Source organism: Orbicella faveolata, unplaced genomic scaffold (genome assembly GCF_042242905.1).
Source record: "Orbicella faveolata isolate gen_17 unplaced genomic scaffold, um_ofav_v1 contig_3, whole genome shotgun sequence".
NCBI lineage: Eukaryota > Metazoa > Cnidaria > Anthozoa > Scleractinia > Merulinidae > Orbicella > Orbicella faveolata.
In genome coordinates, this window is record NW_028301558.1 from 4778862 (window position 1) to 4805071 (window position 26210).

The 26210-nt window shown below is 37.7% G+C and overlaps 4 protein-coding genes across 6 annotated transcripts in view; 2 read left to right on the forward strand and 2 right to left on the reverse strand.

The window, feature by feature from the left end:
- The window catches only part of LOC110053237 (uncharacterized), a 6759-nt gene extending 6549 nt beyond the window's left edge, over positions 1–210 (reverse strand). The window contains exon 1 of the mRNA XM_020759448.2: positions 49–210. Coding sequence (XP_020615107.2) covers positions 49–207 — 159 coding nt within the window. The 5' untranslated portion in view covers positions 208–210. The remainder of the gene's footprint in view (positions 1–48) is intronic.
- Positions 208–11468, forward strand: LOC110053215 (ER degradation-enhancing alpha-mannosidase-like protein 2). 2 transcript variants are annotated; one of them, XM_020759423.2, is made up of 12 exons: positions 208–588; positions 962–1072; positions 1904–1943; positions 2294–2399; positions 2997–3122; positions 3724–3861; positions 4234–4307; positions 6304–6445; positions 7024–7148; positions 7310–7454; positions 8497–8618; positions 9296–11468. In XM_020759423.2, exons 1-12 carry the CDS (start codon positions 497–499, stop codon positions 9758–9760), a joined length of 1686 nt encoding a protein of 561 aa, XP_020615082.2. In that variant the 5' UTR covers positions 208–496; the 3' UTR covers positions 9761–11468. The 2 variants fall into 2 exon arrangements, with proteins under 2 accessions (XP_020615082.2, XP_020615083.2); XM_020759424.2 differs by lacking the exons at positions 208–588; positions 2294–2399.
- On the reverse strand, positions 9887–20399 carry LOC110053217 (inositol monophosphatase 1-like). The gene is made up of 8 exons (XM_020759427.2): positions 20277–20399; positions 17528–17661; positions 16760–16864; positions 15803–15848; positions 15020–15128; positions 13956–14070; positions 12937–13088; positions 9887–12023 (listed from the first exon to the last, which is right to left on the reverse strand). Exons 1-8 carry the CDS (start codon positions 20361–20363, stop codon positions 11917–11919), a joined length of 855 nt encoding a protein of 284 aa, XP_020615086.1. The 5' UTR covers positions 20364–20399; the 3' UTR covers positions 9887–11916.
- A 17-nt stretch (positions 20400–20416) lies between these two features.
- Positions 20417–25343, forward strand: LOC110053216 (isoaspartyl peptidase/L-asparaginase-like). Of its 2 annotated transcripts, XM_020759426.2 has the most exons (5): positions 20419–20632; positions 21035–21182; positions 23041–23394; positions 23830–23931; positions 25257–25343. In XM_020759426.2, exons 1-5 carry the CDS (start codon positions 20495–20497, stop codon positions 25268–25270), a joined length of 756 nt encoding a protein of 251 aa, XP_020615085.1. In that variant the 5' UTR covers positions 20419–20494; the 3' UTR covers positions 25271–25343. The 2 variants fall into 2 exon arrangements, with proteins under 2 accessions (XP_020615084.1, XP_020615085.1); XM_020759425.2 differs by having other exon boundaries at positions 20417–20632; positions 23830–25343.
- Positions 25344–26210: the final 867 nt, after the last annotated feature.

The following is a 26210-nucleotide window of genomic DNA, read 5'->3' on the forward strand; positions in this document are numbered from 1 at the left end:
ATGAAAACAGCAACAAAATTCAAAAATCGTTTGATAAAAGCTACTCACATATAAGCAGTTGTGTATATCAGGCATTGACATTTTGTTTAACACACTATTTGTTGTTAACACTGTTGAAAATGTTTCGGTGTTTTGTAAGAGGATTTTCAAAATCTGCCGCCAGTCGCCGCCATTTTGGAAACCGCTGACAACGAATGGCAAGTGCATAAAGGAATGTGCCCGCAGTTCAAAGGACTGTGCTAGGCGGTCGACTTTTTAAAACTACGTTATGTCTCACAAGACCAGCACATTTTCTCAACGATTTCCTGTTTTTTTTCTCGTGGGCCTTTATGATTAAGGAACTTTGCAGCAATGATCGCCTTTTTCTTGAAGGGCATGCTTAGAAGTGAGACAGGAGAGTCGGTGAAACTTCATGATTTACAAGCCCTTGGTATTTAGATGAATATTTCACTGTAAATAGTGGTATCACGCACGCTACGGAATCTTGCATCACAAAATGCATCGAGACAAAACTACTTCCTTGTGTTTGCTGTTTCTTGTTATAATCTGGGGAGACTGTATGACCAAGGAGGAGATAGAGAGATACAGGTTAGTGTGCAAAAAAATGTGGTTAAACACTGTTTAATCATTTGTTAACAGCTGTTTACAGTGAATCAGATTATACACGTACGAAGCTAAGCTAAGTTCAGTCAATGCCGTGATGAAGAAACTTATAAATTGAGAAATATCTTAAATTTTATGAAAAAGTTCATTCAATTTTTCATTATTTCACTGCAATTTAAGTCTTGGCCCTCTTTTGGCGAAACTTTGAGAAAAAAACGCAGTGAGATCGGAAAACTACCGAGGAAAACAAAGGCAAATTATTTGCATATTTGCACCTCATTTCAGAGCGTTAGCCAAAAGAAGTATAAAGATAGCTCTATAGCTGGCATGCTGATGATTGAATTTTCTATTTTTTTAGACTCAAGACGAAAGCTATGTTTTACCATGGATATGATAGTTATCTTAATTATGCTTATCCTTATGACGAGCTAAAGCCTTTGTCGTGCAGTGGGCAAGACACATGGGGAAGGTGAGACCTGGAATAATTTATTATTTTAATAACTCTTCACTTGATTTTTGATATAGCTTAGGTAAAATGTTAGACATGTGTAGACTTTCTGGTGCATAGCTATGTGAGAAGTTCGTAGCAGCATAGAGAAATTATTTCACTGTGCTGTAGCAGTGTGTTGATAAAGCCAGGACAGTGTAGACGACAAATTATATCTCGATAGCTTTCTAGTCTTCTGTGATGGGTTGCTCTGATAATAAAACTATGATAGCAACTGCTCGCCGGCAGGCTGGGGTTGGGGGGTGTGGTGGGAGATATTTATAAGTTATATGGGTATGTGCCGCTGTGAAGGGTATGGCCTTCAGGCAGGTTAGTCTGGGATATGGTATTAGAATTAAGACAGTTTTGGTCTAGAATAGGGTATAATTTACTGGGAAAGTGACCAGTGTAGATCAGGTAATTTAGTCTAGATCAGGGTTATTTACCCTACGTGAACATGTATAATATTATAGAAATTGAAACTCAGAAGTGACTTTGTAAGATATTAATTCAGTTAAGCATATGTTGACTACAAATAGTGGAGGAAATACTCCTAAGTGTTTCAGAAGCCATTAGTGCTAGTTGTATGTGAAACTTTAGCCTGATGGCAAATCTTACTCTCATTTGCTTCAAATAGTGTTTGCCTCGTCATGGCTTATAAATTGGCTATACTTTTGATACAATCACAGCATAGTCTTCAGTTATGAACATGTACTTTATTTATTATTTATTTACTATAATGCATGAAAATTAATGTTCTCCATTTTGCGTATTTTCAAGCATATAACATGTATTTGTTGCAAACTTCTTTAGCTACTCATTGACACTGATAGATGCCTTGGATACTCTGTTGGTAAGTAGTGCAGGACGTTAGCATTTTATCATTACATACATACATACATACTTTATTGTTACCTCCGCAATGGGGCTTTTCAGGAACAATTACTTAAAGTACTAAGTTACTAATAACTTAGTTCTGTCCTTCTGTGACCTTCTGTGAACCAAGGGCTAAAAGTTCTGTGCAAAAGACTCCAACATGTGGTAGTTTTTGGGTTACAAAAAGGGGATTGTTTATCAAGACTAGTGCTATCCATCACTATTTGAAAAAAAATATTACATTGTAGTAAGGATCTCTCTTTTCTTATCGTGATTATTAATATCTGTTTTCAGTTATTAACAAATGAACATATTTCCTGTCTTAAGATTCTTGGGAATACCTCAGAGTTTCAAAGGATTTCATTGTTGCTGGAAGAAACATTAGAATTTGATATGGATATCAATGTATCTGTGTTTGAAACAAACATACGAGGTGACAAACTTTTGTGCGATTTGAAAATATTCATCCTGTAATTGAACTGACCATTGCATTGCTATTTGTCCGAATATTAAGTCGTTTAAATGCAATAGATTGTAACAAAATAATGTAAGCAAAACCTGAAGGTGTAAACCTTTTTTCCAAAAATTTATTGGTCTTGCTTATTGCCAGATTGTTTCACATCAGGCAGTTTTTTCCATCCTTGTTCAATACTTAAGTCTTGAAAAAGGAAGTGTCCTTAAGGGGATACTCATATCTACGGAGTTAGGACTGTTGTTTGAATGAAACTTTAGGCAACAATTAGACAAGTATGATTGCAGTACAAAATCCAGGCATACAATGTACATACATTGATCATCTAGATTGCAAATAGATGTAAAGTACTTTTACTGACAAAAAAAGAGAAATTAATATGGGGGGAGGCTGGTACATGTTGGTCTGGGAAGCACTGATTAGAAGTATTTCACTTTGAGTCCTTTGCCTCTGCTGGTTTCTGCTTTGTTTTAAAAGATTGGAAGCAATTATACCACACAGTATTTTATTACCTTAAATTGCAGGGCATTTTGTGACATATTTGTTATTTTGTCTCAGTTATTGGAGGCCTGTTGTCAGCTCACTTACTTGCACCAAGAGCAGGAGTGACTGCAGAGGAAGGATGGCCATGCCAAGGACCACTGTTAAGACTCGCTGTGGATGTCGCAGAGAGACTGCTACCAGGTTGGTCTCTAGACCTTAAATAGTATGTTATACTTTTGTTGCAAACTAGGTTGCTGCTCAAGATATTTTTATACTGAACTAACCAGGCACAATTGCAAGGTTTCATGGCCAAATAGTACAAAATAAAGGAAAATGATTCTTTTTTTAAGGCCAAGTCCTGCAATCAGGCATGTAGTAGCTAAATATTCTGCATGCCCAGTGTATTTGGAGATTCAGGCCTACTGTGATAATTTGCTGTTCATTCTTAGCTTTAATTACTAATTAAAGGAAAAAGATGAGTTCTTCTAGTTTAGTAAGAGAGGTATCAAGGGAATGGTCAGAGAAAGTACATTCAATAAAATGCATGCATTAGTTGTCCTCTCCCTTGAATTTAGTGGACCTCAATGTGTTTGCACTGACATCTCCTAACCTTGTTTCTGGGCCATTTCTGGGCACTTTCATCTATGTTGTCTCTTGTATGTAAGGAGGAATTACAAAATAAACCCGAGAAACCTTGTTTCCTTTGATTTCTGCAATCCCTATGGATATTACGTAAGGTGGTATCCTAGTTTTCTTTTAAGCTCAATTTATCAAAATGTACTTCATGATCTACTATGTACAGCATTTAACTCTCCAACTGGGATGCCATATGGCACAGTAAACCTTCGTTATGGAATTCCACCTTCGGAGACACCAGTCACCTGTACTGCAGGGTGTGGCACCTTCATTATTGAGTTTGGAACTATCAGTGCGCTGACAGGTATGTTAATTTACACAGACAGGTTGAACTAGGTTGGAAAACCATGAGCTGATTACATAATTTTTTTGCCCTGAAACTTCGATTGCCAGTTGCATATTGCCTGAAAAATATCAGTCTCTGTAAGTGAAGAATTTTCTCTGCAGCTTAAACTGATTCAAACACATACTTCACAACATCACCATAATGCCAGTGTCATGCAGACTATAAAATAATGAGTTGTGTAAAGAATTTTAACCAGTCAACCTCATTATATAGACTTGCAGCAGGTGGTTGAATTATTAATTCACTGTTAGTTTTGTGGCAGTCATGCATAAATTGTGTCTATCCCTTTCATACATTCATGAAATTGTTTACCAATATTTTTTCAATTAGGTGATAAAAGATTTATCAATGCTGCTATAGGAGCACTTGAAGGTCTGTGGAAAAGCAGATCAAAACTTGGACTGGTAAATAAAACTTTTTTTACCTCTTTTGCCATTGAAATAGAAATGTAAAAAGAACAACAACTTTTTACTGAATTATTCTTGATGCAGACATCATTCTCCTATTTACAGTTATGTAATACATTGCTATGCCAAACAAAATGATATTACAACCACTCCATAGGTGATAATTCTTTACTTATACACTACTTGTAATACTGCTGGTCAGAATACTATTGTATAGGTAACAAATAAGTAGTGTGAGCAGCCATGTTAGTATTGTAAGTAGTGTAAGTGGCAATTGAATTAAAAACAAAAAATTAAAAAAAATACTAAGTTAACAGGGCTAAACCCATCTTGACTGTAGTTCTCCTAGCGCTGATCACTTTCATGTTTACGCCATTATATTTTAATGCTTCCAAAACTTTTAACTTCTTCATTCCGCTTTTAGGACGTTGTGCGGTTTGTAATAATTAACATGGATGAACTCCCAAGTTGTTGTTGTTCGTTCGTGAACTTATTTCCTAGTTCCTGTATTACATGCTGGGTATCTTCGTTATTATACAGCCTTGAATCAATTTGTTCAATTCACCAAAGATCGCATTCAACTCCTTGAATGTTCACCTGCATCTTGTCTAGCTCCACGACATCATTGTGAAGAGAAGCGCGAGAAATTTATAACATGCAGAATTAACGAAAAGTCGCCTTCCCACTTCAGTTTTGACACAGGCACAGTGTCGAATTTGAAAAGCCGGCGAGAGCATATTTTTTCATTTGGGTGAATGAAAAATAGTTTTAGTCGAGGGAAAACATCTTTGTTTGAAAGAAACACTACGGCTAGATATTTTAAGTCATCTTCCAGGAACTCTGAAAGTATTTTGATGACTTAATTATCCATTTCTTTTTAATAACACAATACTTTTCATTTTACGCAGCAGCACCCAAATATGTTACCACTAGCAAACTTGCATGTTTCACCGAAAACAGAGATCTACCTGGATTTTAGCATCAAAAATGCTGGCTTCTTTTTTGCAGTAGAAATATGCGACTTCTTTTCGCGTACAATTTCTATAGCTTTAATGTATCGTTGTTGGGTTAAGTTTTGTACAGAGAAACTGGAAAATGCTCCCAGAAAATTGCTAAAATTTAACGAAATAAACACAGCGTTTTCGTGCCCAACGCGGCTACTTTTAATCCTGGAAGGAAATTTGATTGGGGCAGATTTTGATCACGTGCTAGGCAACCCCTTGTGAGCCGTGAGCGTGCGTCACGCAATCAACAAAACAACGCTATAAATTGTAATTTTCGTCAAGCTTCATCTAAACACTTGATTACCCTTGAGCCTAAAAGTTACCTTTTCTTCTCAAAATTGTTATCAAAACTTTAGTCGGCGAACGGCTTGCCTGGGTCCTTGCCTGTGGGGCAAGTAAGGAGAGAAAGTTACTTGCCCAAAGGGAAAATCTACTTGTCCCGGACGACCAGACGGGGGTTTTTTCGAGCCCTGGTTAAGTTGTAAAGTTTGAGGGATTACCCCCGGAAACATGACAAAAATTTCACAGTCCAGCACCATAGGATTACAGCGCATACAGAGGGTTGACGTACTAGACCATTAATGAATGAATGATCAGGACAAAACGTATCGGCAGATGAAGCTAGATGAGCACGAGAGGGCTTCAGTGTGCAGTGGACAGACATACATGTGCATTAGCTGTAACATATTATAACAAACATTTCATCTCTACATATTTTAGGCAGATAGCCAAACAGTTGTTTGGAGGTTAAAAATCTTGGCACATTCCATTCAACCAAAAATTTCGGAACTTTTGAAACATTTGCACAAGTGCTACAGAAATTTTCTTGAAAGTTTCCAGAAAATCTGCTAATCGTTAAATTTTGTAAAATGTGAACCATTCAACCTAAAATTCCAGAAATTCTGGAAGTAAAATCAAATGGAACAGAAATTCCCAGTGAGAAAAGTTCTCAAAGTCTAATTCATTTTTTTATTGCTGTTATATTGTAGGTGGGTAACCATATTGATGTAGTTAGTGGTAAATGGACAGCACAAGATGCAGGCATTGGTGCTGGTGTAGACTCTTACTTCGAGTATCTCCTTAAAGGAGGTATACTGTTTGGTTCACCAAGGTTGATAGACATGTTTAAAGGTAATGGTGAGAACATTCTTTCTGTTTTAACACCACAATGTTGTTTAACAATTTGATTTTATAGTTAGATGCTAGTGGGGAAGAGAATGTTTTTTTTAGTACACGCATGTACAAGTTTTAATGTTTCAAAATTATTAGACTTTGCTTCCACTTGAGTTGAATACAATTTTTTGGCCTCCTTTTACTTTTTTCAAATAATTTGCAAGATTTTTCCTGGTCGGTATTATGCAGATACTAGGTCATATTTGGCAGACTGATTTGCTTGGGGACTGAAAACCTTGTGCCTGTTTTTTATAATAAAAATAATAAATGATTTCGGTCTCATCCAAGGGTGTCAAGAACCTTTAAAATGATAACTGCTAAATGAACATTTTATTAATTTAGGCATACACTTATTAAATATTATAAATGATTTTAAATTGCATGTTTTTCTTTCTTCGACTCAAGGCATGGCTCCCAATTTTTTGTGTTAGAAATGATTGTCATGTGCATGCTTAATTCTATATTTGGCTTGGCATTGCTCCCAGTTGTGAGTGAGAAATGATCTTAAATATGCATGCTGTTCTATCTCATCCAAGAATTTTATAGCAAGGTTCAACAGTACCTGAAGATCAGTGATTGGTATGTGTGGGTCCACATGGACAAAGGTCAGATTACGATGCCAATCTTCCAGTCCCTTGATGCCTATTGGCCAGGACTTCAGGTGAGTGACAGCTGTCAGTTCTTTGCTGATCGCCATGCTTACTGCACCCACTAGTTAATGCAATTATTTACTCGCATATACCCAAGGTGTGTCTTCAGCTTCATTATTCGGTATAAATTTATCCAATTATTTATCAAATTTTTTGTCAATAATTATTATAGACGTTATGGGGCGATATTGGACCAGCATCAAGGACCCTTCAAAAGTACCACAGCGTATGGCGGCACTTTGGATTCATTCCTGAGTTTTATCAGATTTCTTCTGGAGAACCTTATTCTGGAAGAGCTGGTTACCCCTTAAGACCAGGTGGGGGATAACATCTACAAGAATTTTTCTGTTGATCATTATTATTGATTCACTGTTTGTTATGACTGGACCTCTTTGATAACTGTGTTAGTGAGATGGTGGTTATAATCTATAATTGAAATATTTTGAGAGCTCATGTTTACAATAATTTCTCTCACACCCTGTTGTTGTAAATATGTCATTATGTGACTCAGCTCTAGGGTCTCAGCTTATAGCTTACATCAGGCTCTAGGTAAAAAACACTGTAGCTGTAGCTAAAACCAGGAAATAGTTTTCATAGGATATTCAAAAGCAATTTCCCTCCATTGACAAACTCGTATTACACCTTTGCACTTTCAATTCACACTACATTTGTGAATAAATATTTGGTCATAACCAAATGGCCAAGAAGTAACCAAAAAAGCAGATGTTAGATCTACCTAATCTTCAGCTACAATATATATTCTTTAGAAAACAGTCGTAAGAATATATGAACACTGATTGGTTAAAAATCATGTTTCTATAACTTGATAGAAACACAGAACTAGCATGAACTGTTGACATAATGATGGCGCAAGCAAAGAGAATTTACATTTTGATAATCAAAGTTAACAAGTTGTTTTCCTTTTTTTCGTCCCAGTGTTTGCTAAAAGAAATAGAAAACATGTTCTCCATGTTTCTGTCAAGTTATAGAAACACTCGTGAAAGTTTGGGAGAACTTGTTGTGGAAACACTCACCTGCGGCTCGTGTTCCCACAGCATTTCTCATTCTCCCAAACTTCCACTCATGTTTCTATAACTCGATACAAACATGTTACATGTTTTCTATTTCTTAAACAATGTATACTCTACGATATACAGTGCTACTCCTGTAAGTAATTGTAGCAAAATATAGCATACAACCAGCCACAATCTGACCTCAGTAGTAAGTCCTTATACCATAGGCACACAGTAGATAGGAAGGGCAACAGCTTCAGAATCCTTGGTACAAATTGTGCACACTGCATGTACTGCTTGCCTGTAATAGCTCTTTGTTCTCAACTAATGTCAATTTGTTTTACAGAGTTGATTGAAAGTGCCATGTACCTGTACCGTGCAACACAGGATCCTTATTTCCTAGAAGTAGGAAGGGATATGTTGGAATCAATAGAACATAGTGCTAGAACACCATGTGGATATGCCACAGTGAGTCCAACCATTGTTCTTAACTGCCTTTAGTACAAGTATACTTACCTCTCAGATTGAGTACAAACTTTCCTGTGGGAGGAACAATGGCCTTCTAATATTATCAGTATTGTCTTGCATTCTTAGGGAAGAAACAAAACTTTCTCTTGGTGCCTCTCTACTTAACAATAATTAGATTATGAGCTCACAATTTCTGTCATAAGCCCGAGTCAATCTTACAAAATCCTCTTCACCGACGCTTCGAAAACCCAAAGAAGTGGCCATCATTTTGTTCACAACCACACACTGCTAGGCTACTTACTACATGTATCTGCAATAGAACAGATAGTGAGTAGCCTAGTGGTAGCCAAAACACAAATAGATTTGTACTAATCAGTACGCATATAATGGGTACCAGTGAATTGATGAAACAACTGGGCAAATATAGTGCCAACATTTTGATGCACTACACTCTGAAAAGGCTTCAGTGCATTACTGCTCATAATCTATCATCATCTTGTTTAAAAGTAAGATTTAAATTTTACCTTTTGCTATCCTAGTCTTGCCCAAGACCTTTAACACTATTCCCATTTTACAATGTTCAGTCTGAATTCTCACATAGCTTTCAAACCTGTGAAAACATACCCAGCCCAGCAAATTTACAGTGTACTTACACAGTTTGCCAACTTTTCTTTCAGATAAAAGATGTAAAAACACATGAAAAAGAAGATAGAATGGAATCTTTTTTCTTAGCAGAAACAACTAAGTACTTGTATCTCTTATTCGATGAGCACAATTTTATTCATCAGAGCAATGGTTCAGTGGATCATCAAATAAAACCTTCTCTGTCACCATCGTGTAACACTGGATCAGCAGGATATGTCTTCAACACAGAGGCACACCCTATCGATATTGGCGCTATTCATTGCTGTTCATCCTCAAAGCTTACACATATACCTGAAAATTTAAGAACTAGAAGAATGTCATTTACAGGAACTAAAGGGGACTCAGAAGTTTTATTGGACAACATTGATGATGATAGCAGTCAAGGAGAGAAAACTTTTACTGGCTCTTACACTTGTCAGGCAAGACCATTCCATAAGAAACTGTCAGTATTAGGAGCATTTATTGAAGGATCTCAAGAGCTACCAGGGAACACTTGATAAATGAAATTTGTTTTTCTATTAATAAATTATATTGTAATTTCGAAACATATCAAATGAATGTTATTTTCTACACAGCAGAGAAGATGAAACAATATTTTGAGCAATGCTGGAGTAGACAAGAAATTTGTAAATATATATACATATATAATTTATTGTGTTTTGTAGTGTGAAGCACATTTAACAAATTGATTACAAACTAGAAAAAAAACTACTGTTACATGTAGATATACAATAATTATTACTACGGAGTTTTACAATGAAAATGTCAATTTGGTTAGACATGTTTGAAAATCCTACATCCAGTGATATGAAAAGAATTTAAATAGGTGTTACAAATTAAATAGGACTGGTATAAACCACAAAATGATATTATCACTCTTTCACAAGTTATGTCCATTGGTTACAACTATCAGAGTTCATATTTATTTATTTTGTTATTCACAAAGGGGAGGTCTCATTCTGCTAGTTGTCACTAATAGTGCCAGTTGGTCATACTACGAGAGCTTATATTGAAGGGGAACACTAAAGTGTAGCTTGCCTTTGCTTTAGCAGGGAAGTATTGAACTAGAGTTGCAAAACCATGAATTGAATGGCTACCAAAATAAAGTACTCTCATTCAACATCCCACCAGGTGATGTGAAGTCTATTAATAAATAAAAAAAGGCTGGCCAAGGGTCATTTACTAGGCTCTTCAATAATACATGAACTCTTCTCAATCAACAGTTTCATGTTTTGCTGCTGTCAGTCATCTTAGCAGACTTGTCAGGAAACAAGTTCCCTTTAATGGGTCTAAAAGGGGTTATGATTAGTAGATTTCAAACTTTGTTGTTTGTTTCTTTATTTCACAGTTGGTTGGTTGTCGTTGTAATTATGATTGACAGCAACAAAAATGAATTGTTTGTTAGGTTTTGAAAAAAATTACGCCTGTTCTGCAGGCTAGGTTTTGAACTTCAGAGTTTGTGTTATGAGAAGGCACAATAATTGTGATAAGTGAATAAAGATGTGAATTTACCATGGGAGTAATTGTCACAAATTTACTTTCAAAATTATCCAAGCATTCATCTGCATTTACTGATTAGAAAAAAAAAACCATATCACAATCCTCAAACCATACTGGCAAGGCAAGTGACCTTTTTACTTACCAGTAGATGTAATAATTTTATTGTAAAAAAAAATATTTTGAAAAAATGAAATGGAAGTATAAAATGGCTGGGGATAACTTGATAGTTAAATATTTCATATCAAAACCTACTGTCAGAGCGTACCAGTAAGCTCAACTTTAGCTGTATAGGTTAACACTATTGTCAGTACTCGTAGCTATGGTAATGATGCATCTGACAGCTAACAGACTTGGTGTGCAAAGTCTGAACGACACACCAGTTAGTTCATAGCCTGTGTGGTAGGCGTCGGAAGGGAAGGGAAAGGGGAAAGACGAGTGCACAGAAAGCGGGAGGATCAAGCACACAAAGCGCATGAGGGTAGGGGATGCAGGCCATCCCTCCTCAAAGCATGCTTGATCCTCCTGTGCTCATTTTGACCCCTTCCCTCCCCTTCTACAGCCTGTCACACAGGCTAGTTAGTCTACAGTTAGCTTTACTCTGTTAACTATAGTATAACTCTTACTTCTCATTCAAACTAAGTGTCAGGAGTTTCAACAAACACAGGAGATTTTGGAAACAAATAAAACACTAGTAAATTCTGTTAAGTATGTGTTTATTCTTACAATTGTCATTCTAAACATTTATTACTAGTAAATACTAGTAATAAAAATAATTTGCTAGCTGTAGTAATATATACTGTATATAAAAGTTACAAAATTATGTCAGGCAATTTAGGTCGTGACCTCTAGTCAACTTGACTAAAACCTTTGCTTCAAGATACCTTTTTACCAGAAAATAAAAATATTTATGAATAAATGATTTTTTGTTAAGCTAAAATGTGACCAAGAATGAATTGAATTACCAAACTACACCAACCCTATAATTATGTATGATTTTTGAAAACTCTAGCTGTTGCAAGGATATTGATTATAATGAATTCACATCATCAGTCACGCACATGCAGTGAGGTGAGCCACAGTACGCAAAAGAATGACATGACCTCACACTACTAGAATTATAATGTTCCAATACCAACTAAAACAGATCAACCTCCTAGTCTCTTGGCAAATCTATGCTGTCAAGGTACTGAGAAAGCTCTTGGGCAAGCTCGTTGGTTGCGGCAGCTAATACACGACGTGCCATTAAGTCCACTGGTTTACCTAGTACATAAACCACATTAAAATTTGTTATTTGTATGAAGGCCAAACAATTACTAGAAAACTTAATGTACTGTGGCACAGTCTTGATTATAAGGAGTGTCTTAAAACCAAATCAAAGGAACCACCCTGACCAATTGCAAATAGACCATTTTACAGTTGTCTGCAGAGTCACCTGGCCTTTGGATGGCAGCGAGGCTGGAGTTGACCTTGTTTTGATACAGACCTCACTGCTCTTGTCATGTAAATGCACCTAGTTAGCATCAGAACAACTTGTTTTACACAACAAAAGCAGTGAGGTCTGTATCAAAACAAGGTCAACTCCAGCCTCGCTGCCATCCAAAGGCCAGGACACTGAGCAGACAACTGTAAAATGGTCTATTACAGTCAATCCAATGAACCAATCAAAACTCCCAAGCCAGCAGATATAGCTGACGTGAAGTATAGGAAAAGCATGAGTGAGAAAGTTTCTCCAGGTTGGATGCCAAAGTGGTGTGAGTTTTTTAAGCCAACAATTGCTTAACATAGCAATGCCAAAACAAAGGAAGGACAAAACTTGTGTTGGTCTGGGAGAAATAAAACATCTGAATTAAGGCACAAATATAGCCAACACATGAAATTCATGAAAAAATTCTGAATTGAATGAACTTTCAAATTACACCAATTGCTAAAGCCTACATGTACCTCAGGAGAAGACCTGTGAATAGCTCCTAAGTGGGGTAGAGTGGCTCACTTTCCTTGAGGATGTTTCCTTTTCATAAATATTCCACTAGGGTGCCTGTCCATCGGCAAATTAGTGGGGGACCCCACACACACACACACACACAAACAATGTTCCTTTTGAAAATCTAAATTCTGTTGAGCTAGCTTATAGTGTGCATGCTACAGAAAGACAACCAGACATCTCATTATTCACCTGAAGGATCTAGCACCACTCCTCCAGCTTCTTCAACTATTAATCCAGCTGCAGCAAAATCCCAGACATGAAGTCCAAACTCATAACTCGCATCTGCCCCACCACTTGCTAAAGTGCACAAGTTAATGGCTGCTGATCCCTGCATTCGTATGCTGAAATAAAATCGACAATAAATCAAAGAATCAGAAAGGCTTTGAACTCTTATTTATTTTCCCTATAGCATCTGCAGGTAAAGTTAGCTCATAAAGGCCTGTCCAAACGGGAAATGTTTGGCAACCAAACACCATCGAGCATTGTTTGGTGACCGAACATTTTACCGTTTGGCCACCTTGTTTGGTGCTGTTTGATCGTGTTTGGTTGTGTTTGGTCGTGTTTGATAAAATTTGAACGCCATCAAACATGCGATCAAACAACTTAAAACATTTCTTTTGCTCTCTTGTTTGATGGGCAATGTTTTGTTCGTTTGGCCAGCCGTATCAAACATGTTTGGCGTGCGCATGCGTACCATGCTTGCTCAGCGGTTTGTATCCATAGTTTGATCTGTGTTTGATCAAACGTGTTTTAACCATTTGGCCACTCACATCAACATCAGCATGTTTGGTCACCAAACAATGTTTGAGGATGTTTGGTCGCCAAACATTTCCCATTAGGACAGGCCTTAACATCACACTCGTGTCGCTACAAGGTCTTTCAAGACAGTGTAAATTGAATAGTCACATATTAACTACATGTTACATAGTATAAAATGTAATATCTGACAGATACCATAAACAAAACCATCATGGTAAATTTACTTGCATTGGGATAAACAAAGTGTGAGTTTATCTTCATTTGTGTCCAAAATTATCTTGTGAGCCTCACGTGACTGTTTGATGGTCTTGCAATTTTGGCTTGCTGGCTTGTAGGTTGGGCATATCCTTCATGATCACAGTTTTGAGTCAGCTCAGTAAAGCCTTAACCAATAATTTGATACATATCCTACACTGTTTGTAAAATACCAAAGTCTAATATATCTTTACCCATGAACTGTAACAGGTTTCTCTAAAAGTCTTCTAAGGTTCTTCATCTTTACATCTATGATTTCTGGTTCTCTGGATGAACCCACTTCAGTAATGACAAGAGCATTGCTTAGATCTGCAGATAAAAGTCACATAACAACAGACATGAGACTGAACAATCCCTAGGGAAGACTGTCCAAATGCTTCAAGAGACTACTTCCCATTGATCAATAGGAATAGCCATTAAACTAAGTGGCAACAGTGACACATGCGCTGAAAGGCTTTAAATGAAGTCGAAGTCAGTGTTATAGTCGCTGGGTTGTAGAGTTTGGCACTTGAAAAATAGACAGCCCTCTTAACTACCCTGTGCATTTCTTTGATCTTTGTCAATCCAGCTCACACCACAGACACCATCATGTCCAGAGTTGTGTGACCAGGAGAGAGAAGAAGGAACAGGACTCTGACTTTGTAGTTCTTTCAAGAAACTGCATGACTCCTTATCTTCTATAATGTTCAGTTCCAGAAAATACACATACCCAACCCAAGAAAAATCATTGAAAATGCCAAGAGGGAGGTCAGGGAGAATTTAAAAGTCAAAGTTACTACGGGAAAGTACAAACTGGAATTTCCCCAGGGGTGAAGGGGTAAAACCAAAATATCTGTCAAGGAAGGGGTATGGATAATTCAATTCAGTGCTAGATCCAGGATTTTTAAACCAGGGCCAGGAACTTATAAGACAGAATGAATACCAAAGGCATCTGGAGTCCCTAGGATGTCTTGGGCTCACTTCCCCAGAACACAAACAGCTTCTTCTTGGGGGGTCCAACACAATATACACCCCAGTTTAAAATGAACCTTCTCGGAAGTTTAGTTTTAAAGAAACAGGTAGCACTCCACAATGTTTCATTCAAGATGGCCGTGTAGAAGACCAATCACTAAGTTTTCTTGCAAGCACATATCTGGTTCTGTCATAGAGGAACTTAAAACTTTCAAAACTTTGGGTGAACCTTCCACCTTTAACATCATTCCCAACTTGTCCATAATTGTGGCAATTCAAATCAAACAGTGATGACCACATTATTTACCTGTAACACCTGAACAATGAATTTGCTTTCCATTACAAAATGCACCCATGCCTCGCCTTGCTGTGTACATCTCATTTGTTATAGAGTTGAATACTACTCCAATCTCTACCTATAGCAGTCAAAGAAAAGACATAATATCCAATAGAGAATGACAAATTATGAATACATTTATCAACAAAGAAGGGTGACTCCATCATGTCATTTTATTTAATTAGTGATTTTATTTAATGATCTAGAAGTTCAATGATTGAATGAATAAAACACCTCAATTCTACCCAGCAGGGTTGACTGTCCACCTTATAGAGGTATCCGCATTATAGATGGAGACTTTTCATCGTGCAGGGACTGCATTAAATAATAGTTTACAATGGTTTTCACAGGTGGGCAAAACCTTTAAAACTGAAAACCTCTTTATAGCAAAAACTCCATATATGCAAACCAGGTGGGCAAAATCATCCTCACAACCCATCCATGTCCAATACACTCAAAGTGAGTCAAGTCCTCTCTGTGTATAAGCAGAGAATGCTGCAACATTAGACGACTTCATTTTGTTCTTCACGACATCACCTTCGCCTGTCCCCTGGCGCCAAGTTGGCGCATAGGGCCTCATGACACAACATAACTTCTGCAAAGTAGAGTTGACTACAACGTTAAATGAATCAACTCACTTTGAGTGTATTGGACAACCCTCTCAACAGTCAATTTACCGGTGCCAAGCCCCTAATGAAACCCCCGCAGCCTGAAGTGTACATAATAGAGAGGTCTAGGCATATTTAAAAATACCTGCTTGTTAACAGCTAAGGCTATACATACTGCCACCATAGGATACCTGAAAAACAAACAAGAATCCTAAGCCTCCTTATTAGCCTCTGTAGCAGGCGTAAGATGGGAGAGAAGTGGGACACTGGAGGGTGGGGTGGAGTGCAGAGCTGATTAATCACTGGACTGATGTCAGCAAAGGGAGACTTTAGTTTTAATGCATCAGAGCCCTCGACTCAGTTTTGACTCCACCACTTGGATTCCTTATAAAAGAGTACTAACAGATTAGTTAGGAATCAAGACCCAGCTGTTCAAAAGAGGATAACATAGGTCCTAACCTCAGGTTAAATCTAGTACAAACTTTAACACAAGGTTAAAGTTTAAGTGTTGGTTCTGTTGTTCAAAGTCACTGCTAAAATCAGGTTAAACAGCAGGTTAAACTTAACCCACCTCCGAATGAGCTTATCCCAGTTCCTGTGGCATGGAGCGACTAGGAGTATTTCCGCTCACCCCTGGATGGGATGCTAGTCCATTGCAGGGTCACCCCCAGCATTAAGTTCGCTGGTACCCATTTATATCCCTGGGTGGAGAGAGGCACTGTGAGAGTAAAGTGTCTTGCCCAAGAACACAATGCAATGACCCCAGCCAGGGCTCAAACCTGGACAGCTTGATCTGGAGACAAGCACACTAACCATGAGGCCACCATGTCTCCTGGGTTAACTTGGGGTTAGAAGAAGAAAAATTCAAACAAAATCTACAGAGAAGTTGTTTTCAGTGCAATATGAATGAAACAAGGAATGTGAAAACTTCCCCTTCAGCTTCTGTGAAATTCTGTTGTAATCAATAACAACAGAGACAGACAACTGCATGCTAGATAGAGATTTTGAACAACTGGGTCCAGGGGGTTAAATGGGATGCTATCAGAATGGCAACTGATTACATGATTTTAATAACTGTAGAAAAAGTAGCCTCCTTTCTCACCTGTGAATAAAGTTAGTTGTACCATCTATTGGATCAATTATCCATGTTGGGTTGTTTGTGAGAGTGCTTTTCTTCCCAGCACTTGCAGACTCCTCACCTATAAAGCTAAGTCATAAAAATGTGGCATGCTATAGTTTTAAACATGTCACTCCAGAAAATATCATGTTACTCTCCACAGTGGGGTTATTTGTTTTTTCAATCCACCAACTCATCTGGGAATTGAAACATCATACTATCCTTCAAAATGTTTTGACTTTTGAGAATTCCCCCTCTCTCAATTATCGAATTTCCAGTGACTCTTTGTAGGGCAACTAGGTACAAATAATATGTTCCAGTTTTAAGCATTATAAGCATTGCACTGGGCATTGTTGCGAATGATCTTGCCTGATTTTCTTGCAGTTTTCTGGTACTTTATTCTAAAAGAATTAACTTGCACATTAGAGATTCTTCCTCTTTCTCTTCCAACTTCCTTTTCCTTCTTTTTCCTTGACAACCAACCCCAGTAAGAAAATGTTAAGTCAGCTCTCAATAAGAACAGAAGTTTACACAGTATCTTTTCAGTACACGAGATCTTGCTGGGTTTTGTTCTAAACATTTTGAGTATTTTAATAATTCTCTCATTGACCATGATATCTTAGGGCCATACTGGGATAGTAATGGTTCCTGGTCATGTATGAACTTTGCTATGCTCAGTCCATACATTCAAGACTTCAGGCCCACATTCACCTTGTACAGCTCTCAAAAAATCATTCAGAAAGAAGCAAATACCTGTGAGTTGGAAATTTTTCCAGTAGAGTTCCAATAATTAATTCCTCAACATATTTGTCTGTTTCTGTAACCAAATCAGTTCCACAAGTCTTTGTGTCAATGGCCTTTTCCTTATGAAAAGCTTCTAACACAACCTAAGAATGGTAAAAACCAGGCAAAATTTGAATATAACACTTAGTCTACTAGTGTTACAGATTTAAGCAATTAAAAAAATGCCAAATATCAGAGAAGCTTTACAACTCATTTGATCTACTGAGTAAAATGTATTGGCCTAGGAAATAACCATCATCCCCATGGAAGGGCTTTGGTTTGACCCTCACCCCACCCCTCTACAAATTCCAGTTTCATTTCGTAATTGTCCTCTAAAAGTAAACTGCCTAAAGATAATACCCTTCACAGCAGCCCATACCCATATTAATAGCTTAAATATGGAAACCCCCCTCCCCAACTTCTGAGGCTTTTGTCCCCCTTGGAAGCTCGGGGAACCACCTAAGGTAGCTCCCCCTTTCTCCACCAAGAGATATGAATGCAGGCTAACTGCCAAACTGATACCAAACCTAGCAAGATGCTAAGTTGTGAGGGGAGGGTGAAATTAACCTTAAATCATTGAAGTAGTGTCACCACCAGACAGCTGCAAGCCCTGGATTTGGTTAAGTTACATGTATACGTTTTTCCATTACTTTATAAAAATGATTCAAATCAGCAAAATTTTCACAGTCAACTCAAGTAAAAAAAATAAGTTGAGAACTAGTCAGTCCAGAATTGACACTAAATCAATCAGTGTTGTAATCAAACACCTGAGTGTACATAGTTGTTCAATTAGAATCTTTAAAAGAGATCAGATTCTGCCACTGCGTGCACGTGCTGGTTGCAAAGCTCTCTTATCACTGGTAGTCAGACATTGAAACATGGACATTAAGTCCCCAACAAAATGGAATGCCATTTGTTGCAATGTTTGTTAAGTTTTATTACCTTCCGAAGGTGTACTAGCTGGTTGCAAAAACCATAGTTACAGTTAAGATCCACTTATTTTGAACAATTATAATTGCATCCATCATCAATCAGAAAAAGAGAATTTTGACCTTGTTCCATGGGTCAGATACTTGCAGTCTTCCTAAAGCTTCATTCTGGGGATTTGCACAAGTATACCGTAGGGCATTTGCAAATGCCCTAGGAGGGAGGGATGGATGGTGGGGTTTGGAACTTATTGTCAGTGTCATTTATTACACTCACTTTCAGTGTTACATGCATAGCAACTATCTTTCAACATGCCATCTCTCAACATGCTATGTACCCTGGCCTATACCAAAAATGTAAGCACAACTAAGGCCCAGTTCGGACATTGTGCTTCTGCCATACCGGACTAAATTCACGAATTACGTGCGACAAAGGCATGAGAAAAGCATGGCAGAAGCACGGTGTCTGAATCAAACTTTTGAATTAAGATCAACAAGTTATTAAGTTCAAGAAGCTCTGCTGTGCTACACGACTCTGGCACGGCAGCGATTCAAATGTCGTGCTTCTGTCACGCCAAACAAAATTCATAAATTTTATTAAATAAATATTTTGGCGGGATTACGTTCCCACAGGGAGTTAGGAGGAGAATTGTTACAAGGCATCAGTAAATTCTGAATTTGGTTCAACTCTGGCATGACTTCTGAATCAGAGTACTGTTGTTTTTCTGCCGTGCCATAATTGAACCAAATTGCAATCAAGTTCAGCATGGCAGAAGCGCAACGTTTGAACTGGGCCTGACTTCTTTATGGTCGAACTCAACTTTTAGTCATGAGGGATGGATTTATTTGACATCAAACTAGGGCTAGGAGTATCAAGAAGTCATTCTCTGAGAGATAAATCGACTATTTTGAGTGTTTACATCTTTCAAATATTAAATGAGCGGTAGTCGCCCAATTCTACTGGAATTCACTATTGAGAGCTGATCAACTACACTATAATCGTTTTAATTATCTCGTAAATCAGTAAACATGCAGTTTAACGGTCTTTCAGCCATTTACATAGCATGTTGATATAGATGGCATGTCAAAAGATGGTCAAAAGATGTTGCCTATGCACGTAACACTGAAAACGGGTGTAAGTTCTACTCATTGTTTTTCACTGGTCAAGAGATTTTCCTTGGTTGATAATTTTTTTAACAGTAAACAGAGTTGAAAACGTTTCATCATTCTAAAATACAGAACAGCATTAACTTTCTTAGTTACCAAAATAACTTAGAAACTTCTGCTCTGTGTACTTTTCATGACTTGCATATTTAAGCTTATTTTTAAAATTCTGCTGAGAAATAAACCCTGCAGTCAGAAAACTGTAGTTTTAAAAAGCCTGAGAAACACTGTCTTGCACTATGTACTTTAAGTTACGTCCTTTTTATAAGTCAGTCGAGAAATGTTCATTGTTCGACGACAATTTATTGAAGCTTATTTTATTTTTTTATTTAAAATTATTTAAGCTTAAAACCAGTTTTATTAAATTGCCTGCCTTATTAAAATTCTTCTGCCCTGTTTACTTAATTTACTCACGTCAATCGTGTGCAACATATAAGAAAAAAGTGACAAAATAAGTGACAGCTATACAATAGCGGTATTATTAACGATTGAAAACCGTGCGAAGAAAGAATGAACCAGTTGCCCAGCAGTGCCAGCAGTGCGCCACAACAGCAATTTCCACAATAATTGCACAGTTTAACTGAGCAAAATACAAGAAGAAAATACGTAAATGCGTGTTATTTAATTACCTGTCCTGCCTGCTTTGCTACATTTACTGCGGCATCAAAGTACTCTTGAATTTCTTGTCCACCTGCCTGTACAAGGTCGTCCGCCATGTTGGAGCTTGGAAACAGGTAGTGCTTGATGTAAGCCTACGTGTCATGTCCCGAGGCCCAGAAGATCATCAGAGCGCACATCGGGACTGACCCATTTTTCCCGATTTTGAGATACGAATTTCCCCATTGCAATGGCTGAAACCAGGACACCATTCAAACCATGTATAATTGTTCACGGAGGAGCAGGAAACATATCAACATCAAGGAGAGAACAAGTTCTTTGTGCTGTAACAGAAGCAGTCAAGATTGGATATGGCGTTCTCCTAGAAGTAAGATTTACCAGGCTGTACCCCGAGGCAGTTAGCTTTTGTTAATAGTTTATGAGTTTCTTTCTTATAAAGTAATCATATGTTCTTTTAAAAGATGCCCTAGCTTAGTTTTCATGTGTGGCCTTTATTTTATACTTACAGTCTTAGTTGGTAGTTAAAGAAAGGAATCATAATTAGGAGGGATGGGTAAAATTTGGATAAATTTACATAATCATGCGGATTAAGGTGTAGGCTTATCCATTATATCGGTAGCTCTAGTGGATCAACGTGGAACCATCACATTTTGGACAAGTACACCTCATTCTCTTGGCTTTCAGATTTATGCCAGATCTTGAATAAAACAAAACCTGTTCGTATTGATTATTCAATTGTGTTGAATTGTATTTTTCTATCTTAATTAAGGGAGCAAGTGCATTAGATGCTGTAGAAGCTGCCACACGGAGCATGGAGGACAGTGAAGTTTTAAATGCAGGGCGTGGATCTTACCTTACAGAAGAAGGAACTGTTGAACTTGATGCTATGATTATGAATGGCCAAACTTTAAACACTGGCAAGTTAATTGTACTTTACTTCTAAATGTCTAATGCTGTAAAAGAACTATAACAAGGAATCTTTTTGGTTAAAATTACTTTAACAGCTGGACCCCGTTAATTCGAAACTCCCTTCAGCAGATTAAATTGTCTGCTTAAGGTTGGAAATGTACTGTTGGCACTGGCTGAGAGCATAACTAAGTGTCAATAAGTGTATGCAATAGCAGATGTCCAAAGGGATAGCCATGGGGAGACTTCCATCTAAAAAGGACGGGGATGCTTGTCAGAAGTTTTGAACAGAACCCCTAAGAGGTACCAAGATCCTGTTTTGTGGGAGTAGCTTCAATTTAAAATTCAAATTTACCCCTAAAAGGTACCAATTCTGTGTGGGGAACAGGGGATCAGAACCTCCTGCTTCCCATGCCCCGCCCTCCCGCTTCCCGTACCTTTATCTCCCAACTCCTGTTGCTCCCATCCCCTGTAAATAGGGAGACTTAAAACACATCCCACCTCCCGCTCTTTCCCATCCTTTCCTATCCCACCTCATGCCCCCTATTCTCCCGGGCTTCCGCCCCCTGTCCCCCTACAACTCTAAAACAATACATTGTCGCCTGTCATATTTTTTTGGGTCTACACCTTAAAAAGTGCAGCAAAAACTCCTGCTGTGGACCTTTTGAGGCTGAACACCCTTAGAGGTACCAACCCCTAAAAGGTACAATGAGCACCCCTGTCCTTTTTTTTATGAGAGTCCCTCCCCCTGAGGGATGGATAGCTCTTAATGTATGTGCTGCACTGCTGAGTCTGTAAGACTCTCATGGCCTGTTCCACACATGATCACATCATCACAACCCAAACTGACAAGAACATTTACTTTTACTGCAAGCATTATGTACGTTATAAGTTTGTTTAGTTTGAAGTCATGGCATTAAAATAATCATTCCGTTCAGTCTTTAACTTGACCAAACGTGTGTCTGAGAGCTTAATAATAATAGACACCTGAATAACACAGACATTTTGTCCACGGGGAGGGGGGAATCCCATATAAAAAGGACAGGGGGTGCTCATCGGAAATTTTGAAAAAAAAACCGAATAGGTACCAAGATCCAACCTTTTTTTTTGGGTATGGCTTGAAATTTTTTTCACCTTAAGTTGTGGAATCTGGTGACTAGCAACCTAGCCTCACTGCGATACTATTAACCTGCGGTGTACGTTCGGCGCATGTGTAGAGAAAACAAAAAAAAACGCGCTCAACTGCAGGAGAGACCGCCATGTTGGAACTTTGTACTCGTTGTGTTCTCGTTGCATTGACATTAAGAGTTGTCACTTCGTTCTATTCCGTCGGAGGTGTGTGATTCTGTATTAAATTCAGTCTTGTGGTTTACACGTAAGTCCAAGAGTTACCAATTCTAAAACAACACATTATTTCCTGTTATACTGTTTTCAGCTCAACACCCTATAGCCTAATCACTGTGGACCTTTTGAGGCTAAATTTCCTAAGAGGTACCAAAACTCTCTTTTTTAAAAGCAGAGTTTTGGTAACTCTTAGGATGTTTAGCCTCAAAAAGTCCACAGTGATTAGGCTATAGGGTGTTGAGCTGAAAACAGTATAAGTACAAGCACCCCCCTCCTTTTTATAGGGGAGTTTCCCCACCCCCCTAGGATTTTGTTGTGTCCCTTTGGTGTGCATATGAACCAGGTTCCACAATAATCTAGATTCATCAAGAATGTAGAAAAATTTACCCCTCAGGTATAACATACTACCCTGTCGAATTGAGCGGCCAATCTTGCATAGCCCATAATAAGGGCATGCCTCTTTCTTGCATAGAAAGTTTGACTGTATTTATCAAACCTGACTTTTTTCTCTGTTTTTCTATCAAGGAGCAGTGGCATGTGTCCAGAACATTGCTAATCCCATTTCTCTGGCACGTAAAGTGATGACAGACACACCTCACTGTATGCTGGCTGGAGAAGGTGCTCTGAAGTTTGCAAGAGATGTAGGAATTCCTGTTTTGGAGGATCCCAGTTCATTAATCAGTGATCGTTCACACCAAATTTATGTGAAGGAAAAGTTAAAACGTGAAAATCTTAAAAAGGAAGTGGACCGTGACAGAAAGGACACAGCTGTTGAAAAAGTGTCTCAGGAGAACAAGAATACACAGCCGGAAGGACATGATACTGTAGGAGTAGTTGCCATGGATACTAATGGCCATATTGCCGTCAGCAATTCAACAGGTAATGAACTAAATATTGCATGTGACACTGTCATTTATCATAAGCTTCTTGTATTACAAGCTTGCGTCTTACCATTTTGCAGTGTGTTTGTGATACTGTCAGAAATGTCAGAGTTGTCAAGCATTGCAACAAAGGCTCAAACCAGGCATGCAAACTCATCTTTTTAATCATTCGTCAAAGGCTGCAGGTTGGCAGCTGAAAGCTTAATATGAATTAATTTTTCAACCAGGGAAGGTTTCAATTGTCTTAATATATTTTTAAACATATTAAAGACAAATTAACACAAAATCAGTAAAACTCAGTTTATGACTCAGAGAAGGAGAAGTATCCATGGCCAGTTATTTACAATATTAATTAATTTGACACAAATCACAGCAGATTGACTTAATCATTGAAAATGTAATAGCAAGTTCTTTTGTTTCTTTATTTCCTCAGGGGGCACATCCTACAAGATGTGTGGTAGAGTTGGAGACTCACCCCTGGTGGGGTCAGGTGCTTATGCCAATCAACAGGCAGGTGCTGCCTGCACTGGCCATGGTGAGTCTTTGCTTAAAGTGCTATTATCCAGAGAGGTCATATACAGTATAGAAAATGGTGCTACACCACATGATGCTTGTATGAAGGCAATACATAGGATGAATGAGCAGACTGGGGGTAAGGGAGGTGTTATATGCTTGGATAAGTTTGGAAAGATCGGAGTGGCCTTCAATACAAGAGAAATGGCATGGGCTTCCATTACTGGAAGCAACATCCTGAAATATGGAATTGACCCTGGAGAGGAAATAACAGGTGAAATGTAAATCGCAAAAAGTGTATGGGCCAATTTCCAATTCCCTCGGTTTCAATAGGCAAGATTCACTTTAGTTCACTGACTTTAATTCAACTAACACTCCAATAAGACGCTCCTGTTTGCTTGTACATAATTCCATCAATCGTCCGCGTCTTTATCCGTCTCATCCGTCATTACTTCGAGTGGATCACATACAACTACAACGTTTGCCGACGTTCACCATTACATGCACACTCGAAAAGATCATGTGACTTAAACGTGGGAACTAAACAGCGGGAAAAATACATGAACAATACAGGGAACCCAGCAACAAAAAGAAAGGACAATTTTGTATTAGTTTGTAACTTATTACAGATAATGTTAGTAGCTTTTTAAGCTGCTGCAAACTTTATATTTTGCAGAAGGAAATAAGATTTTGTTTCATATGTTTGCAACTACTTTAAGTATTACATTGTATTGATGTTTAAAAACATTTAAAATCCTTAATTTTAGGCAAAAGATAATATTTATCAATAAAAATTATAAATTAAACACTAATGCATTTATCTAGAGGTACAAGAATAGTTGATAGAAATACAGATGAAGAAAATGCATCCAGTAACCCAATTGGCATTACATTTGTAATAAGGTCAAATGTGCAGGTTATTAAATTATATCAAGACATCAGCTCCAGAGTAAGGCGATATGTTTAGCCTGTATGCAGACGTCTTAAAATAGGAGACATCTGCATTCAGGCTAGGATATGTTTTAGTAAACCCTGAAATTCACAGATGATATTTAATACATAGACTATTATAGAGATATAGTAGATATATGTATAATAATACAGAGAGTAGTATTATTATTTTGTTACATATATTATTATTCCATTATCGCCATGAGCGATAAGAAATAATTTATTAATAAGTTGTTTAAACTGCTCAAACTGTAGTGGAGGATTGGTCACAATCAGCTTTCCACTTTTGATTTCTTATATCTAAGGATTTATGAATCAAATTTCTAGATCTTTCCAATCGTCTCAATTCTAAGAGGTTTAAGAGAAAATTATCTTAAGGTGTTTGTTTTTCTTTAGGAGATGATTGGTAGTTGGGAGATGGCTGCAAATTCCAGACCATTTTTCTACATTCAGCTTTTTAACAATAAAGGAGAATGGGACTAAGAGTGGTTTCTTCCTGTTATTTTGGTTCATCACTTGTTCTCCACAGAAAAACCCTCAATTTGATTGAAATGAAGATGAAATGGAACCCTTGGTGTCAAAACCCAACTATTAGTATTGCCTTTTTTCACCTACATACTGCAAAAAAAACCTCTTCTTATAAATGCCTCTTTCAGTGGTCATAAACCCTCATTAAGACACCTCTATAATCCAAAAATATCACTTCTCCATATGGTATTCTAATGAGCCAATAAGTAGGATGATCCATAGACCAAGTACCCACCCCTCCCTTTCCTTTGGTAACCTCCATAGTCACGGCAAATTAATATTGCGTGACTTAATGAGGTCGATTATTAAAATCACTTTATTCCTTTCGTGCCTGCCGGCCTGCGGTGAACAAGAGGTTAAGCTTGCAATCAATTTTCAATGGAAGCTCTTTTGTTTCTTTTATCACGTTTCTCAGATTTTATCAAGTTTTTATGCATATAACTTATAACAGATATAGCGACACTTGGAAATACATGAACTGTAAGTAAGAGAAAAAGATACAGGAAAAACAAAAAGGAATGAAAATGTTTTTCTCGCATTTATACAGGCAAATCTTACATGTAAGCGGTCATCCTGTACTTAACGGTCAGAACAACTTTCCAAAAATCCTATTTAGATTTACTGTAAAGTTTACCTGTATATAGCGGTCACCTGCATGCAACGGACACAATCGACCTTTAGACTTACCGAATCCACAATTTTCTTGTTTTTTGCACCTATACAACGGTCACCAAATTGCATTACGATCAACCCATCAGCGAATCATTACAAGCTTCATAGAACGGCTTTATATTAAATTGTAGCGCACTATGGCAGGGGGTC